Below are 19581 nucleotides of genomic sequence, written 5' to 3'. Positions count from 1 at the left end.
CTATCAACTTCATACAAGAGCACACTTCACAGGTTTCATAATCAAATTTTATTTTTTTAATGTTTATTTATTTTTGAGAGAGAGACAGCATGAGCAGTGGAGGGGCAGAGAGAGGAGGACAGAGGATCCAAATATAGGCTCTGCACTGACAGCAGAGAGTCTGATGCGGGGCTCAAACTCATGAATCATGAGATCATGACCTGAGCCAAAGTCAGTTGCTTAACCAACTGAGCTACCCAGGTGCCCCCATAATCAAATTTTAAAATAACCACATGTAATAAAAACAAATCACAATTTTTTTTTAATGCAAATAATAAAAAAACACAAGTACAACATAGAAAATACAAGAACGTAATTTATTTGCCTTATTTACCAAATGGCTAACTGTAAAGTTACAATTTTTGCCTTGGAGTTTAAGGCAGTTTCACTTTTACCACAGCCACTTTTTCTGAACATACGCTAGAATCAGCATCTTCTGTGTTTTAAACGTATTTCATTGATCATTTACATTTCATATATTTGTCCACTTGAGAACAATATTTTCTTCATGATCACAGAAGCTCCATAACATAAAATGTCATTGTCTTCATATATTTGAGTAATACCGATCACGGTTTTGAAAGTCTCTATGAGCATATCTTGCATAAGTCTTGTTATGTGGGATCCTTCCAAAAGGTTCATGGTCATTGAAACAAGACTCAAAAACTTCATCAACAGCCTTTTGAGCTACTTCTTTGCTGATATTCCTAACAGCCAGGATAGAAAGAATGGCTCTGTCTCGCACACAAGTCTAAGGAGAAAGAAAAGTATGTGGCTTTAATTTTATATGAAAATTTAATCATAAAATAATATTTTATATAATGTCTAACCACATCAGAATTAATTCCCTTTCATATTATTTTACAAATTTATGTCATTCTAAAGAAGAAACATTGGAGTGCTTGGGTGGCTCAGTCTGTTGAATGTCCAACTCTTGATTTCAGCTCAGGTCATGATCCCAGGGCTGTGGGATCGAGTCCTGCATTGGGCTCCGTGCTAAGAGTGGAGCCTGATTAAGATTCTCTCTCTCTCTCCCTCTGCCCCTCACCCTTGCTTGTACTCTCACTCTCTCTCTAAAATAATAAAATAAAATAAAATATAAAAAAAGAAAGTAGAAACATAATTCTTAAATTATGGAATATGTTAAACTCAGTCTAAAATTACTTAGGTATAAGTAAGACCTCCTCCATTTTTTTCATCATTTCCAGTAATATAACCAGACGTCATTCTCTGAAGTTTCAGCCAGTCCAACAAACAGTCCCAATTTGCAAATATCAAAACAAAACAAAACTCTATAAATAAGGTTCTGGTTGGATTTTTAATAAAATTTAAATAGATTAAAAAAAAATTTTTTTTTCAACGTTTATTTATTTTTGGGACAGAGAGAGACAGAGCATGAACGGGGGAGGGGCAGAGAGAGAGGGAGACACAGAATCGGAAACAGGCTCCAGGCTCCGAGCCATCAGCCCAGAGCCCCACGCGGGGCTCGAACTCACGGACCGCGAGATCGTGACCTGGCTGAAGTCGGACGCTTAACCGACTGCGCCACCCAGGCGCCCCAAAATTTAAATAGATTTAAAACATACTTTACTTCTATGTCTCTCTCCTCTACTTTTCAGATGGCCCATACTAGATAACTCTTCCTTCGAGAGGGGCGCTCTCCCATGGGGGCAAGAGGAAACCACACATGCACACACAAAATTTAAAGGCGTCTTCATTTTTTAGGGGGAAAAAAAAAATCAAACAACTTTTTTTTTTTTTCCTGAGCGTTCTTTGCAATGGGTACCTAAGAAAATAATTTATCTAATGTTACACAGTAATAGGCTAGAATTTCTCAGTATCCTAAATATGTTAGGTCCTGCCATTCCAATTTGGAGACTTTTAAATCAATTTATTTCTCCACTAGGCTCAAACTAAAGCTCAAAAGAATAGCATTTAACCTTTTCATGAAAAATAACCAAATACTTGTTCTTATGGCTGTGCATCCTGTCAATCATTCATTTTCTATGTGTGTTCCCTATTTTATTTCACCCTGGTTAGCTTGCCTGAGCCAGAGATGCTCACTAGTATGAAAATATAAATCAGTGCTTTTGACCTAAATTACACTAACCAACGATCTTAAAAATACACTCCAGGCAGAAAGGAAGAAGAAAGAGAGGAAGAACCACCTGGAGCTATGACAACAATTGCCAGAAAGAGGAAATTTCTCCTTTCCAGGATGAAAAAGGATGGTAAAAACTTATCTCCTGGAGCTACAGTTTTGGAAGACACATGTATAGACCACAGGTCAGGTTTAATTCTTCTCAAAATATAATATATTTCTATTAAAACTACGATTTCAGGGGCGCCTGGGTGGCTCAGTCGGTTAAGTGTCTGACTCTTGATTTCGGCTCAGGTCATGATGTCACAGTAAGATCGAGCCCCATGTTGGACTCTTCACTGACAGCACAGAACCTACTTGGGATTCTCTTCTCCCTCTCGATCTGCCCCTCCCCTGCTCACTCCTGCACACACACACACACGTGCTCTCTCTCTCTCTCTCCTTCAGGGAGGGTAGCAGGGTCCTGCTACCTCCATATATTTTCCATCCTGTTGCTAGTTCTATTCATTTTCTGCTGCTGCTACCCAAGGGAAAAAGAGAGACTTATCATAATCAAGTCTGTGCCAGTTCAAAGCTCTGCTATCACATCGTCGGGCCTGGAAAGGGGCGCTACCAGCCGTAATCTGTGCGGCAGGGCAGTCTCTGTCAAAAGGTATTACTTTTTGACTCAAGAATACTGTGGTCATTTCAAAATTTAAGTCCAGTACTGCTTGGATAGAAGTAAGACAGGCTGTGATTTCACGTCCATTCTTTATCTCCCCCCCTTCTAAAAATACCCCAAGAACAAGATTGTAGTTCTTTTCACTATTAAAACCTCTCACTTAGTCACACAGCTCACCCATAATTAAAAAGTAGAACTAGGGGTGCCTGGATGGGTCAGTCGGTTAAGCATCCAGCTTCGGCTCCGGTCACGATCTCCCAATTCATGGGTTTGAGCCCTGCATCGGGTTCTGTGCTGATGGCTCAGAGCCTGGAGTTCACTTCAGATTCTGTGTCCTCCCTCCCTCTCTGCCCCTCCCCCTCTTGCACTCTGTCTCTCTCTGTCTCTCTGTCTCTCTCTCTCAAAAATAAACACTTAAAAAAATTTTTAAACAAAAAAATAATCATAATAAAATAAAAAGTAGAACTAAATTCCATCTGTTTGCCTTACACAGTATGTATTTTGTATTCTTTCCATATAAGTAGTTCTTTCAAATTTCAAATGCTAAATGTACTTCTCATTTCTTTATTCATCATTTCCATTCATAGCACTCTGGAGGGTAAGCGATTTCATATGTTAGTTTTACCTGATGGTGTTGTTTTAATCCAAAATGCAACCTGAATATTTCATTCACAAGTGAGCAGTCTCCACTAAGGTTAGCAGCTCGAACCTATCACAAAGACAGGTGAACAAAAGGAAAATAAGTGCTCATGCTCTATAAAAATTGTAAGAGAATCTAACATTAGCATGTTTTTCTGAGAATAGACTTTTAAAGAGCAGATATCTATGAGCTATGCTAGACAATGCAGAATAAATGGGCTGGCGGGGGGAGGTCAATCATTTAGCAAAGGGAATTTTCAAAACTTTATACAATAACCTTATTGAAAGAACTAATTTCTTTTGGAACCAAAAGTCAGAAAGTTGGACGTCAGAGTTAAAGTCCACGCTTTCTACAAGATATATTTCTATATATTACCAAAAGGACTTCAAGAAAGCATGCTTTCAAAGATCTACAAAGCGAATTTCAATGTGAGCTTAAAATTGAATACATCAGTATCTAAGACTCTTTGAGAATATGAACCTCCTACCGCTAGCCCAAAACACCGCAACTCTCTTGGAACCTCCCTTAAGCCTGTGTAAATTCATGCCTTCCTCCAGGGCATCAACTGTCCTATGAAAAATTAAGTTCTTGAAACTTAAGTTCTTAATTTTTCAAAGAATCAAGAACATTCTACACCTGTCATGCTATGAGCATGACAGCCTGAAGTTAGGGCATATTTTCTAATTTACTATATTTTTAAGGTAAAATGCAGCTTCAATAGATGAAACAGTCTTCTAACTACCGACATAGATGCTACAGCCAACCTGGCCACATTTTTGCCAAAGCACTGCAGCCAGAAATGGCCCACTTCTTGTTACTTCTACAATACCATGGCCTCGTTCTTCTGAGGAGTTCGAGGCACCTAACACACTTGAACTGGCTCACAGGCATTCATTCTCATAACACCCAAGAGAGAGACTTACTTAAAAACTCAGGTTTCAGTGTACTCTCCAAATAATATGAGTTGTAATTAGATGCAATGGGGCTGCTTATTCATTTCAAGGGAAAGAGAAAATAAATCTGAGTTATAAAGCATCAGCTTGAAATGTATATTCGTTTTTTTAACTTCTCAGCACATTGCACTCTTCAATTAATGAAATGCAAGTATTAAATACATACGTCTAAGCGCATAAATATATCGCGCTTCTGAGAACAATCCAATGTGCTTAATACTAAAAAAAAACTTCTTACGTTGTATTTTTGAGACTAAATGCTTTACTCTCAGGCAAGCAAAGAGCTTTACCTCGAGGAGGGAGCACAACAAACCAGTTAAGAACTCGGGTTGTAATTCTGCCTCTGCCACTTCCGAACCCATGGATCTAAAAAACGCCTCGCTTTCGACATATATAAAATGGGGGTGGTAGCATCTACCTCAATGGACTGTGGTGAACAAAGTAAGAATCCACAGAAGGAAAAATAGTTTAGAATTATCAAGTCACCACTAGTGTTAGAATTTAAAGGTTATAATTCAGACAATTCTAAAAAGATGCTTAAAATGTCTCGTGTCTCAAAATTGTGTTCAGTCGTTAAAAACGGAAACCTAAGAATGGCATGGAGCCACGACAGTAAGAAAAGGAATATGTTTAAGTAAATTATGCTTCAATAAAATATCCCAACTCAGAGTGCTCCAGGGGGAAGAAGATCTTTTACGATAAGACTCACCTCCGAGCAGGCCAAATGTCTGACATCGGTGAACCAGTGGACGTGAGCACGACAGTGATCAAACGCATGAATGAGCTCGTGGGTGACCACTCTGTTCATATGGGCCTGACTACCGATGTTGTTCTGGCATAAAACAATCTAGGAGGCAACAAAATAAGGGAAGTGCCATATTTATAATATCCACTCTCTTTTTGTAAGTCCCATCTTCTCACCAGCTGGGCAGAGCCTTCACCCACCCTACTCCCTCAGCCCTACACCTACCTACTGATCACGGTCTGGCTCTAATGTACCCGTTCCATTAAGCCTTCCCAGTGACCAACTTCTCCCTCTTCTCTCTCAACTACAGCAGCACTTAAATGCCATCCTCGGTGAGCTGGTGGACTCCACAGCACCATATTAGGAGCGGGCTTTGGAATGCAGCAGACAGGTTCAAACTCCAGCCCCGCTCCTTACTAACTCGGTGACCTTGGGCACGTTTCTTAACCTCTGTCTCTGTGCCTCAGTTTCCTCAACTATAAAAAGGAGATCATGAGAGTACCTACCTCAGAGAATTGTGAGAATTAAATGAGAATATATGTAAACTGCTTCTTATCAAGTTTCTGAATGAGCAATGAATCAACAATGAATGACCACCACTGTCTCAGTCTACTAGAATTGCCAGGAAAAATCCTCAGAAAGACCTTCAGAAAGAAGTGCAAAAAGCCAACAGCACACTGAGCAGGACCCTATAAGAATAATAAAGACATGAGGGATCCTAGTAATAATAGTTACCATTTATTGTGCACTTACTATGTTCCAGACACTGAGATATGTGCCATTCATCCAACATGAATGATATATACATTCATCCAACATTCATCCTTCAACGAATATTTATTGAGATCTACTACTTATAATTTGTAACTAAAATTTATAATATATACTAATGGCCCTAGAAACTAATCAAACAGTTGCCAAAATGTTTAAATACGTGCAGTGACAGGTGTCATGAAGAAAAATCCAAGATGTCATGAATGCATACAATGAGAATGCCTGACTTGGTCTGGAGGATTGGGAAAGGCTTCTCTGCAGAAGGAATGTTTAAATGAGGATCTCAGGGATGACTAGGAGTTAAATTTGAGGGTGGGGAAGGGAGCCTGCCAGACGGAGCAACCTGTGCAAAGGAGAGGAGCACTTAAGGAACAGAACGAGAGGCTGGAAGCAGGCCCGTATTGCTGAAGCACAGAGCTGCAGGCGACAGGCATGAGATAAGGCTGGTGAGGTCTGCTAGAGCCAAATCACTCTGTATCCTGAGAACAGTGGGAAGTCACTGAAAGGGAGTAGTGAGACAGGGAGGTGCTTTTGTTTGTTTTTATCCTTTGACTCCAGTTGTAAAAATAAGCAGATGACCAAACTGGGTGCCGAGAGACTGGTTGAAGGCTAATGAGGTATTCTAGGCAAGAGATAATGGTACCTGAGCAGGGACAGTAAGACCCCCCCCCCAAAATAAAATATTTAGGAGGCAAATTGGACAAAAGTTAGTGATAGAATATGGGAAGGGAATCAGAGGTACAAGGATGATCTCTACATTTCTAGCTTGGGTAACAGGAAAGATGGTGGTACCATTCACTGAGATATGCAAAACTACAACACCAGGTTGGGTGGGGATAGGGGATGATATAAATCATCAGTTTGGACTCGAACAAATTTGTGAGGTCTCGGGTGCCTTTAAGGCATCCAAGGGCGGGTACTAAGTGGGCATCTGGATATACAGATGTAAAGTTCAAAAGAGAGCTCTGGCCTAGGAAAAGAAATGAGATCCCCTTGGCAGAGTACAGAGGAAGAAAAGAAGGGGATCTAACACCGAGGATTAAGAGACTTCCACGTGTAACAGCTGGTAGATGGAAGTGAGCTAGCAAATAGGGTCATATACTGGAAACCAGGGGGAAGAAAGTGTCTGACATTACCTGCTAAAGCCAAGTGTATGCATATTATATGACCCAGTAATTCTGTTCCTAGGCATAGACACAGGAGTGACTTTTGCACATATGCACCAGGAGAGGATGTGAAAAATATTCACAGCAGTATTGTTCTTAATAACAAAGATGGAAACAGTAAATACGGTAAACTGCAGTATGGACATACAGAGGAATACTATACAACAGCCAAACTACACAAACCAGAGGTGTGTACAACAACATGGAAGAATCTCAGGACGCTCAACAAAAGAACTGTTCCGGGAAACTAACTACTGCGCTAACTACTGCGTGATTTCATAAAACTACAAAGTATCACACAGAGCTCAAAATATTCCCTGTATAAAACTTAAAAGCCAGGCAACTAAATAACACGCTGTTTGTACACAGAGATGGTAAAACTATTCAGAACAGCAGGGAATGATTATCACAAAAGTCAGAGTAAGAAAGGGAGACGAAATGTGATCCAAGAGGGGCACACAATCTTCTGAAATCCTGGCAATGTGCTATTTCTCAAATCTGGTGGCAGTTACACGGGTGCTCATTTTATGACTGTGACCAAAAGCATACGTATAGGTTTCTTGCTCTTCTGTGTGAATGAGACACTTCACAATACAAATTATAATTTAAAAAAAAAATAAAAGGAGTGCCCAACTATGCTCAACACTACTGAGAAGTAAGATACAAGTTCAAAATGTCCACTCTATTTAATCCCAAGGCGGGGCGGGGGGGAGGGGGGGGGGGAGGGGGATGAATTTACCAAGACCCACTTTGAGAGCTATTAGGGATTGTTATTATCAGTTTACAAATGAGGAAACTGAGCATAAGGCAAACAGCTTGCCCAAGCCCACAGCCAATAAGCAGGGGAACTGGATTTGAACTCAATTCTACCAGACTCCAAGACCCAGACCTCTCACTCCTATGCTGTTTTTTTTTTTTCCTCATGATTACTGTGAAATAGCTATAAATAACCAAAATATATATAAAATTCCCCAGGAGAAAACAAGTAAGTATTGTTAAACAGGGTGATATGTTCAAGATGGGAGGTGTTACTTATAAAACTTTCATCTACCCTCATCACATGAGGGTAATATAATTCTTCTACCAACTCCAAGATACTGTCAAAACTCTCCAATTACTTAAAACTAATAATATTTATTGAACGCTTACTGCGCTTACTATGCTAAGCACCTTACATGAGGTATCGCACTTAATTCTAATAACTGTTCTATGAGACAGATATAATCATTAGCCATATTTTCCAAATGAGAAACCTTATTCCCCTAATCAAAAATGTTCAAAGGTATATCACTTCTCACCAGGTACAGGTGAAACTCTTTAACTAAGCATTCAAAGCCTCCCACCATACAGCTTACCTTTCTTTCCAACCCTATTTCCCCATATTCCCCACACAGTCTTGCCCTAGAAATTAATCAAACAGTTGCCAAAATGTTTAAATACGTGCAGTGACAGGTGTCATGAAGAAAAATCCAAGATGTCATGAATGCATACAATGAGAATGCCTGACTTGGTCTGGAGGATTGGGAAAGGCTTCTCTGCAGAAGGAGTGTTTAAATGAGGATCTCAGGGATGACTAGGAGTTAAATTTGAGGGTGGGGAAGGGAGCCTGCCAGACGGAGCAACCTGTGCAAAGGAGACAGTTGCTACACTAGACAACATGCCATTCCCTAAATATACTTTGTCCTTTCCCAATACACCACCTTTGCTCACGATACCCCTTCCGTGGGCAAGTCTTTGTCTTCTTTGTCCCTGAAGAAGCTTTATATGCTCTAGCTGAATCTGTTGGTATTTTTCATTCATATCACAGTCCCATTGTGGTAATTACACCCACGTAAAATAGTTTAACCTCCCTCAAATTTTTATCATTCTCTGTGTTCGTGGCTCATCTCCCTTAGGAAGGCATAAGCTCCTTAAGAGTAAGAACCATAAGATTCATTTTTTGAATCGTACACAAAGTCTACCAAACAGAACACGCAGCATGTGGAAGGTGCTTAGCAAACATCAGGAAAGAGAACAACTTGGCAAAAATACCTACCTGAGATGTTGAAGCATCAAAACCTCCACTGACATTTCCATCACAGTCTTCGCAAGAAAAGTGTCTTTCTTTGTTAACAGCACTAAAAGACAAGAATGGATTAAAGAAACAATGTGCAAAAGCAGTGTGCAAGTGGTGCGAGGGAAACAGCCCTGGGCAAGGAGTCGGGAGCCCCATATCATCAAGCCCTTTCAAAACTAACACCTTCAAGAAAGACTCAGTCGTCTCATCTGTAAAATAAGGAAATCATCCCTGCAAAATCTATCCTAGTTCAACTCCCATGACGAGGTTCCATCAAGCATCTGGTCAACTGATTGAGGCCACATTGGAAGTATGCTGGAGTTGCTATCCCTGGGCCAGACTGTGAAGAAGTGGACCTCAGACGTCACTTTCTCTAATTTCCTCAAGGTTCAACAACACCCGGAAGGCTCCTACATAACAAGCCGGGATTGCTTCTCCATGAAGGACGATGCTGAGGCTGGTAGAGCGGGAAAGCCAGGTTTGGTAATTACTTACAAGACTTTAAGTGTGGTCTTTACTAAATACCGGAGGTGAACGGTAGAGCCAGAGATTTAGAGTTAGGGCGGAAGATGTCTGAAGAGAGCCAGACCTGTCTGGAAAGAATGCAGAATCACCAACACCTACCATATGGAAAAGGCTTTGTGGCCAGAAGTGAAAAACTGTCAGAAGTTGCAGATTGGGGTGTTTTTTGTTTGTTTGTTTTTAGCAGCCGGAAGACAGACGACCACTTTAAATAGATCTACTTACCAACCTGAGTGCTTCATGGCATCAAGTAGAAGTTTGACGTAGGGATCTAGAAAGATATTTGATTCAATTAGGTATGCTAATCAGGAAAAAAGAGCACCAATTAAATTCTCCAAAAAGCAGTATAGGATATTATGAAAGAGTAAGTCATGGGCCGCCTGGGTGGCTCAGTCGGTTAAGCATCTGACTTTGGCTCAGGTCATGATCTCATGGTTGGTGGGTTCGAGCCCCGCATCGGGCTCTGTGTTGACAGCTCGGAGCCCGGAGCCTGCTTCGGATTCCGTGTCTTCCTCTCTCTGTCCCTCCCCTGCTCACATTGTCTTGCTGTCTCTCAAAAATAAGTAAAAAACATTAAAAAAAAAAAAAAGAAAAGTAAGCCACAAATCTTAATGAAGTAATACTATCTTAAAACTGGTAAAAGATGGATATGAAAAGACAAGCTTAAATTAACATAAAAATAAGTCCTTAATAATAAAACTGTGACACAAATACCAAGATGGATACTACTAAACATCTCAAATGATATCAAACATGCTTGTAAAGCCCATGTTTAGTTACATGATCGAAAACATTGTATTAAAGCATATACCAAAAGAATGAGGGAATTGGGGGCCTCTCCATAGAAATGAACTGCGGCACAGCATCCAGATGAGAGGAAGGGAGTAAGTGGCTCGTTGGCGTCTTTCCTGATCAGACCGCAGGGTAACAGTGTCCCATTCTAAGTACCACACTCTAAACAGGACCTGCCAACTTCAGCTCTTCCCTGGGGGAAAGGCAACTAGATCAGTACAGGACTATGCTCAGTAAGAAGCAAGAAAGGAGTTGTGGGTGTGGAGGTGGAAGGGAGAATAAAAATCTTAACTCGGACCACAATGGCCTCAAGTATCTGAAGGGCTGCCGTGTGGGAATAGATGCAGATAATATTTGTTCAGGGAGCAGAACAAGGACCAAAGAGTAGAAGTTACAGTATGAGAAAGGATTTCCCAACAATTAAAGCTGTGACTACAATATACAGGTAGCCACAAGGAGCCTCGAAGAACTGGTAACCTGTTCCAGCAGAGGTGTATAAACTCTCTAGTCAGTGATGGCACAGTGGTTTTCCAGTGTAGTGTGCGAAGGCCTAGATAACTCCTGTGGGACCTTCCACTGCTTTTTATTTTAATTATTTTTTTAACATTTTTCCTTCTTTTGAGAGACAGAGAGAGACACAGCGTAAGTGGGGGAGGGGCAGAGAGAGACAGGGAGACACAGAATCCCAAGCAGGCTCCAGGCTCTGAGCTGTCAGCACAGAGCCCAACGTGGGGTTTGAACTCACGGACCACGAGATCATGACCTGGGCTGCAGTCAGATGCTCAACCAACTGAGCCACCCAGGGGCCCCAGAACCTTCCACCTCTAAGCATCTATTAGCCTGTAATAATTACGGGAAAGTAAAACAAACCCAAATGCCTCTAATATCAACTTTCCACATAGGGGTCTTATCTCAGCACACAAATGCACAGCATACCATACGACATAGGCAAAAAATTAGAAAACGAAACCAAGGGTTTTTTTTTTTTAAGTGCTGAAAGGAAAAACAAGTGAGTCAAAGAAAAGTAGGGAGATGAAAAAGACAGATATAGGCTACTACTTTAACTGCCCCCTCTTAAAAGTATGAACAGTAAAACAATTAATAGTAATAAGTGTTTTTAGTGTATATCAGGCGTCCAGAACCATATTAAGTGTTTTATTATTCAAGCAACTAAGAGAGTTTTACAAAGTTGAAGTGGGTTCCAAAGTCTATAGTACTCTGACTAAAATAATAATAGTTTATTATTATTATTATTATTATTATTATTGTTATTATTGCACGGAGCACAGTGGTTCAGACAGGACCTGAAGTATTTAGAATGGATTTGCTTTAAAAAAAAAAAAAAAAAAAAGCACTCGGTTTAGATGTAAGTGATGAATCACTAAATTCTACTCCTGAAATCATCATTACACTATATGTTAACTAACTTGGATTTAAATTTAAAAGAGAGAGAGAGAGAGAGAGAGAGAACAAAGATCTCCCTTGAGGCCGGGTCCCAGGTTTAGGATTGTAAAGCTGTAAGTCGATGCTTTAATACCACTGACACTTCTCCCAGCATCCCTCCAGGGGTTCTTGCTAATTGAGACTTGCTAATTCCTACTGGGGTTCATGCTTAGCTCGCCACCCTCCTCACATTCCTTCTCTACAACTCCTCCACTGTTTGTCTCTTCCACTGTAAGCACAGTTAGCCATCACTCAGCTCCTGATATGGTCGCAATCTACGTTCATAAAATCCATTCCTCACAACAACCCTAAAAGAGGTATTTTTATCCCTACCCTTCCCTTTTTATGTGTGCAGATAAGGATAAAGGAGATCAGAGAGTTAAGTCAGTCTTCCACACCTGATAAGGAGAGGGACCAGATCTGAACCTATATCCAACTCTGCAGACCGGCTTTTTCCACTGCGTTCCACTTTCAACCTCTAAAATGCACCGTCCAGACCCTTACTCATCTTTGTATTTCCCCACACCAGAACTTAGGAGGCATTGGATACATATTTCCAAGTGAATACAACCTCATCATTCCCATTAGCCCCTTTCCCCTCCCCCCTCCCTGGATTCCCTAACATGCGGATAAACTCAAGAAGGCTGGAAAATCTCTAGGTGGTTGGCTTTTGAACTGTGATTGGCCAGCTATGAAATAGTAACCTTGCTTTTGGACAAGTAGGTTTAAGACTTCGATTTTCTAAATGTATCTGAAGTAAACTTAGGAAGTCCATGTCAATGTAAAGGAGTTAAGAAATCTCTAGTGTAATGTCCCTGGGCTGGAGAAATTGGTCAGTAGGTAGTTGTGTCCCTATTTAACCCACAGCAGTGATTCTTGACTCTTTGGGGGTCCGTGGCCTCTTCCAGAATATGATGAAATTAGAACTCTCTCCCCAGAAAAATGCACTCAGATGCATGCACACGATTTCGTAGTTCATTTCAGAGGTTTCTACGCTGGGAAGCCCATCCATGCATGAAGGTTAAGAACCCCTTCCAAGGAAGGTAGTTTGCAAAACTGTTTTTTGCGCTGCCGGCAGTAATGCCTTAATTAACGAGTCTCTTTAAAACTCTGCTTCGCCCACACGCTGAAGTCCCCATACCGCTGCATAATTTACATGAGAAATCAGAGGGTCTATCAGACCCGTGAGTGTGACTGAAAAGGGCAAACTCCTATCCGACTCCTCCCTCAATCCACAAGCAAGAGTGGGGCTGAAAGGCCCCAACACCACCTCTGATAGGGAAACTGAGGCCCAAACCCCACCACCACCACCACCCCGCCCCCACGAGGCCGAATCTGTCCGGACTCTGCGCAGAGGAGCCTGAACCCTGCTCATGCCACACCTGGGGGCGAACCCAGAGACCCCTGCCCTCTGGGTCGCAGACACCACCCCGCCGACCCCCGGCCTCCGGGTCACGGTTCCTACTTGTCTGCAGCGTCTTCAGGAGCATAAGCTGGCACTTCTGGTTGTTGGTGAAGAAGCTGGAAAGGAACCCTTGCTGGGGATTCCCCTGAGCCAGCCGCTCGGGGAAGACCTGGCACGCAACGTGTTGCTGCTGCAGCTGTTCCCCCGCAGCAGAACCGGGCCCGCTCTCGTCCGGAGCTCCAGCCATGCCGCCCGCAGACTTCGCCGCTGCTTCCTCCTGCCTCGGGCGGCCGGGTATGAGACCCGGGGAAGGCAACCTCCTTCCCGCCAACCGGGCCGCCCAGATCCTCCTTGTGCCGGGCCGAACCGGCCCCAGGCAGGGTGACCGCCACACACAGTGTCTGAGGACTTTGCGGCTGCTGGGCCTCCGAGCCCAGCAAGGGACGCTGGGCGGGGCGAGAGGCGCGGGGAGGGGCGGGGCTAGAGACCAGGCGAGGGGCGGGGCCAGAGGCGCGGGAGGGACGAGAAGGGGCGGGAAGAGGCGGGAAGGGGCGGGGCTAGATGCCCAGGGAGGAGCGGGGGCCGAGAGGGTGCGGGGCTCTGGATCGCCTACAGGCCGAAAGACTCGGGCCTGGCAAGTGCCCTTGCAGGCGTCTCGGACACTGCTGTGGGCTTCGCTGCTCCCCCTAGGCTTGGTTGGCCGGTCCTCGTAAGCGTGGTTATGCAGCCCGCCTCCTTGTGGACACGCCTTCCTCGGTACTAGCCACTAAGTCCCTTCAAGCTCCGAAGGTCTCAGGCACCGTCCTAGTCCCTTGCCTTTTCCAACCAGCAGACCAATTGCAGTCTGGCCCACCTGTCTCCTGACATCCCAAGCCATATTGAAAGCAGTACTTCTCAGAAACGTTTAAAAGCTGCAATTATAATGACTGGTCATCTCAAAATCCTCAAAATGTGGGGCACAACTACTTTTTTTCTGTCTCACCTGGGCCCATTCATCCACCCCACTCTCTTGCCACCCCAAATAACTTTCTGATAACATAACACAACCAGTTTCCTCCCATCTCCAAGCCTTAACTCACTTCCATCTATTAAGCCCTTTTCCTCAGTCCTTATGATCCAGGTCGTGATCAAATCTACCCACTCTGCAAGGTATTCCCAGATATCTTAATCAAAATTATTCTCTCCTGGTCTCCCAGCGTACCAAGTACTTTGCATCTGTTATCATTTTCATCACAACTTGTCGGGTTTTAACTAATCTGTGTTTCTCTTTTTGCACTAAATTACCCAGTTCAATTCACATATTTCTTCAGCACCTACTATGATGGACCAAGCATAATGGCAGAGACTGAGAAGGCAATAATAAGAGAATTGATGAGGTTGAAGAGGAGCATATGGTTTATGTGAGAAACACATTGAAATTATTCGTGTTCAAGAGACCTTGAGGATTATAAAGAGTACTTTATGTGTCATGAGTGCTTCATAAATATCTAGATTGAGTGCAAATCGAAACCACAATGAGATATCACCTCACACCTCTCAGAATGTCTATTATCTAAAAGACAAGAAATAACAAGTGTTGATGAATATGTGGTAAATTGGGAACCCTTGTGCACTGTTAATGGGAATGTAAATTGGTGAAGCCGCTGTGAAAAACAGCCTGGAGAACCCTCAAAAAATTAAAAATAGAACCAACATATATGATCCCGCAATGCCACTTCTGGGTATTTAGCCGAAGAAAACAAGAACACTAACTTGAAATGATATATGCGCCCCATGTTCACTGCAGCATGGTTTACAATAGCCAAAATATGGAAGCAACCTAAGTGTCCGTTGAAGAATGAATGAAGAAATAGCGGTATAAATACACAATGGAATATTGTCCAGTCAAAAAATAAAAAGAACGAAATCTTGCCATTTGCAACAACATGGATGGACTGCGAGGGCATTATGCTAAGGGAAATAAGTCAGACACAGAGAGACAAATACCATGATTTCTCTCAGATATGCAAACTAAAAAAAAACAAAAACAAAAGCCCACAAGTTCAAGGATACAGAGAACAGCTTGGTAGTTGCCAGAGGTGGGAGTAGAGAATGGGAGAACCAGGTGAAAGAGGTCAAAAGGTAAAAAGAAAAAAAACAACAACAACATAGAAAGATAAAAATAAAATGTATGTAGAATAAGTGACAGCAAAAGTCACGTGGGTTAAACAGTGTTCTACTGGCTTTGTATTGATTGGGAAGTGGTAAAAGTACTAATTTGTAGATTTATTTAGTCAAGGATACATGTTGTAATTACAAGGAAAACCATGAAGAAATAGCATAAAAGGGCAAAACGAATGGGCTAATAGAGGGGGGAAATGAAAAACACAAATTGGATGGGTTGCTAGGATTATTCATTCATCTGAAATACGAAAACATGAACACCTCCTAAATACAGATTGCTAAAGCTATAATAGTTTTTTAAGCCACTTTATTGAGCTCACCTTAAATTCATTATTTCTAATCTTGACTACAACCCTGCAAAATAAGTGTTATTATCACTATTTTGCTGATAAAGAAAGTGGGCTCAGCAATATCGAATAATTTATCCAGGACCACACAACCAACTTTCAATCTAGTTAGGGAGCTACCACATAAACATATAGAAAACTACGCCATTACAAGTTATTGTAATGAGTCTGCAATACTAAGGAAAGACGAGAGACGATGGGGCCTGACATGAACCATAGCCTGTAAGCATGTGAAATACTATGGGAAATCCTATCCAGCTACATGAATAAGGAAAAAAATGCAGATTAAAAGCTGTAACTTTCCCCTACCAAATTAGCAAATATTTTTTTCAATATTCATCACTGAAGGCAACAAAGAAGGAAAACTAGAAAAAAATTACACCAAAACATGATCAGTAGATGCCTAGATATTGGGATATTTTTATTACATTCTGAATTTTCCTAGTGTCCCACAATAAGCACGTATTACCTTTACAATCAGAAAAGTAAACTTTAAAGAACTGAGTAGGCTTTGGATGCCGTGTGTGTACCTTCATCCCTTTACAGTATAAAGACAGAGTGGAATGGGAAGGTGTTGTGGGAGAGATAAGGAAGTGCAAACACAAAGGACTAATTTAGAAAGAGAAAATTATCACAAAGAAATGAGAACATGAGCAAAGAGTTAGCTACAAGGATTTTCATTTCTCCATTGCAGCACCAAACAAGAGCAAAAAGGACAGAAACTGTTTCAGTGTCCAAGAGATACAATGGAATGCGTGAAACCATATTTTTGTAGTGTCCTTTTAAACATATTCAGAAAAGTTAGTTACAAAACAGCATAAACGCGATCCCATTTTGAAATTTCATTTACTGTATCTGTGGCAAGAGTCTGGAAGGCTACCCCAGTGTTTATTTCTCTGTGGCTGAGACGTGGGTGTTTTGTTTTGTTTTGGGGCTTCTCTTCGTTTTCTAAAGCAAAAATAGTTGATTTTTACTTGTAAGTTGTTTAAGTATGTCACAGCAACACGTGAAGTTGCATATCATTTTAAAGTGTGTTCCATCTTCCAGCTTTTTAATAAGGTTTAATCCATTTATCTAGGGCCCACAAAAATGGGATGACTTTACAGCCTTTCCTTAGCTCTCCAGTCATTTTGAATGTTGGGAAAGAACAAAACATCCCCCCCCCACCCCGCCCCCCAGCTCCCCAGCCCCCCAAGCCCCCGAGCCCTCCGCAGAAAAACGCCTCTTCGCAGCCGTCACAGGAGACTGACAGGCATCTACTTCCGGAAGGAGTCAGCCCTCCGAACCGGAAGAGAATGAGAGAAGGCGCGCAGCATTCTGGGAAGACCTACAGACGCCGGGTTAGGCGGGGCGAGGGTTGCTGGCTGTTGCCAGGGCAACTGGAAGCGATTGGCGGTTATCCGCGGTTTGAAGCAGTTAGGCAGTAGAGTCCGGGATGCTCAGAGGTCATTTGGGATCAGCATGAGGGGCATGAGGGCCTTTCTAAGACAAGACTGTCCTCTCAGGAGGTCATCCAGTCGTGCCCGCGCCGGGGACACCTGCCCCCGGGGAAGGGGGGGGGGGGGAGGAGGGGGCTCTGGGTCACGCCCTCCTGGAGAAGAAAGTAAGTGTGGCCCAGTAGTGGCTCGTGTCACTTCTCTAAGTTTTCTTCTTCCTTGTAGAAAATTTAAGTTGATAATAACAATATTACATTGCAATGTGTTCTAATATCAAAGTAAATTGTTTTCAGGTGAGTAAAAAGAAAAAAGGCACCCGTCCTCCCCACTACCTAGCAGTGACTTCAATTTGTCAGGTATTACCTATCACTGTTTTCTCAGCCCAAATGTTTTTTACACAGTTGAGTTTATTTGGGGAAAATCATCTTGTACCCTGCTTTTTCATAAATATGCATAGGATGTAATCGTTGTTAAAATCTTAGCAACAGAGAAGGCTTTTGAAGACCTGAATGTAAATCTTGTTTTGTAGTGAATTGAAGAGACAGAGATGAAGCGGACGCAGCACGTGAAGACAATTCTTTCAAGAAGTTTGGCTGTAAAGGAAAAGATAAAGGTCAGTAGCCAGAGAAGAATGGCAAGGAAAAGAAAAAGTTTAGGATTTTTCTTTAAGAAGAGGAGACATAGTGGTGTTTATTAGTACAAGAGAAAAACAACAACAACAACAACTAGTAGTCAGAGGTTAAAGATACTGCCAACAAAGAGAATAACTGATTGAATGATTCTGTAAAGAAATAGGAGGAGATAAGATCCACACGTCAAGTACATAAAATAGCTTAGGAAATGGAACCTGGTAGGAAGATGTCAAAGGGGGTTGTGGATGTTTATAATTTTAAATCTATTATAAGTTGGCAAGAGTAATGAAGATATATCAAAATACATATATATGGCAAATAATATGTATACTCAATCACATTAGTAATATTATAAATGGAATATTAAATGCTTATTACATTGGCAAAGATTGGGGAGCCTGGGTGGTTCAGTTGCTTGAGCATCCAACTTTGGCTCAGGTCATGATCTCACAGTTGCTGAGTTTGAGCCCACATCAGACTTCCAATCTGCTTCGGATCCTCTGTCCCCCTCACTCTCTGCCCCTCCCCTGCTCACACTCGCTCTCTCCAAAATGAATAAACATTTTTAAAAAAAGAGTATGCAGAAAAAAAATTGGCAAAGATTAAAAAGAAAATAATATATGTGTTGGGCAAGGGCTCAGTTAAATAGGCACCCCCCAGGCATTTTAGGACTCTGTATCCTTAAAACGTATATATACTTTGACTAAGGAAGTGTACTTCTAGGAACTTCTCAAAAGGAAGTAATCAAAACTGCACACATACTAAGCTGGATGGAGTTCATTTCAGCTTGTCCACCAATGCAAGATAGGTGAAATGCATTATACCCATACTTCTTAGACATGGATAACAGGGTTGCAAATAAGAGAAGTTCACTTATATTAGTTTCCTTAAAAGCATCTTCAGGTTTTATGGGGCGCCTGGGTGGCTCAGTCAGTTAAGCGTCCAACTTCAGCTCAGGTCATGATCTCACAGTTCATGGGTTTGAGCCCCACATCTGGCTCTATGCTGACAGCTCAGAGCCTGGAGCCTGCTTTGAATCCTGTGTTGCCCTCTCTCTCTGCCCCTCCCCTGCTGGCACTTTCTCTCTCTCTCTCTCTCTCTCTCTCTCTCTCTCTCAAAAATGAATAAACATTGAAAGAAAAAAAGAGCATCTTCAGGTTTTATAGGAAGGGAATGTAGAGTTGCAGTCTGATTGACTACCCTGATACATAATCAGTGGGATGCCTTGAACCGTTAAAAATTATTTAGAAGACTATATAATGATAAGAAAAGATATGTAAAGTACATTGTTAAGAGAGAAAAGTGGGTTATGAAAAACCCAGCGATATGTAGGTTCTTACCACATGGTGGGTTTTTTGTTTTTTGCTATTCTGCTTTCTGCTTATCTGTATTCCACATGACAAATATATATTTTTCAGGACATATAAAATGTTGCTCTTTTATTTTTTCTAATGTTTATTTTTGAGAGAGAGAGAGACAGAGTGGGAGCTGGGGAAGGGCAGAGAGAGAGGGAGACACAGGATCCGAAGCAGGCCCCAGGCTCTGAGCTGTCAGCACAGCGCCCAATGTGGGGGCTCAAACTCATGAACTGTGAGATCATGACCCGAGCTGAAGTCAGACGCTTTACTGACTGAGCCACCCAGGCGCCCCATAATGTTGCTCTTTTAAAGGTGTGACTAACTTTGTAAGTAAGGAAGGAAGTTGGG

General features: G+C 42.0%; 1 protein-coding gene across 3 annotated transcripts; it reads right to left on the bottom strand.

Moving 5' to 3' along the window:
• Positions 1–278: 278 nt before the first annotated feature.
• ATP23 (ATP23 metallopeptidase and ATP synthase assembly factor homolog) lies at positions 279–13756 on the bottom strand. Of its 3 annotated transcripts, XM_043564657.1 has the most exons (7): positions 13358–13426; positions 9883–9928; positions 9631–9728; positions 9115–9196; positions 5104–5241; positions 3427–3510; positions 279–790 (listed from the first exon to the last, which is right to left on the bottom strand). In XM_043564657.1, the coding sequence occupies exons 5-7, from the start codon at positions 5200–5202 to the stop codon at positions 587–589; spliced, it is 387 nt and encodes a 128-aa protein (XP_043420592.1). In that variant the 5' UTR covers positions 5203–5241; positions 9115–9196; positions 9631–9728; positions 9883–9928; positions 13358–13426; the 3' UTR covers positions 279–586. The 3 variants fall into 3 exon arrangements, with proteins under 3 accessions (XP_043420592.1, XP_043420593.1, XP_043420591.1); XM_043564658.1 differs by lacking the exon at positions 9631–9728 and having other exon boundaries at positions 13358–13756; XM_043564656.1 differs by lacking the exon at positions 13358–13426 and adding an exon at positions 5646–5828 and having other exon boundaries at positions 9631–10107.
• Positions 13757–19581: the final 5825 nt, after the last annotated feature.

This window comes from Prionailurus bengalensis, chromosome B4, assembly GCF_016509475.1.
Source record: "Prionailurus bengalensis isolate Pbe53 chromosome B4, Fcat_Pben_1.1_paternal_pri, whole genome shotgun sequence".
In the NCBI taxonomy this organism is placed as follows: Eukaryota; Metazoa; Chordata; class Mammalia; order Carnivora; family Felidae; genus Prionailurus; species Prionailurus bengalensis.
The sequence above is the reverse complement of the archived record's forward strand: the minus strand, read 5'-3'. Positions and strand labels throughout refer to the sequence as shown.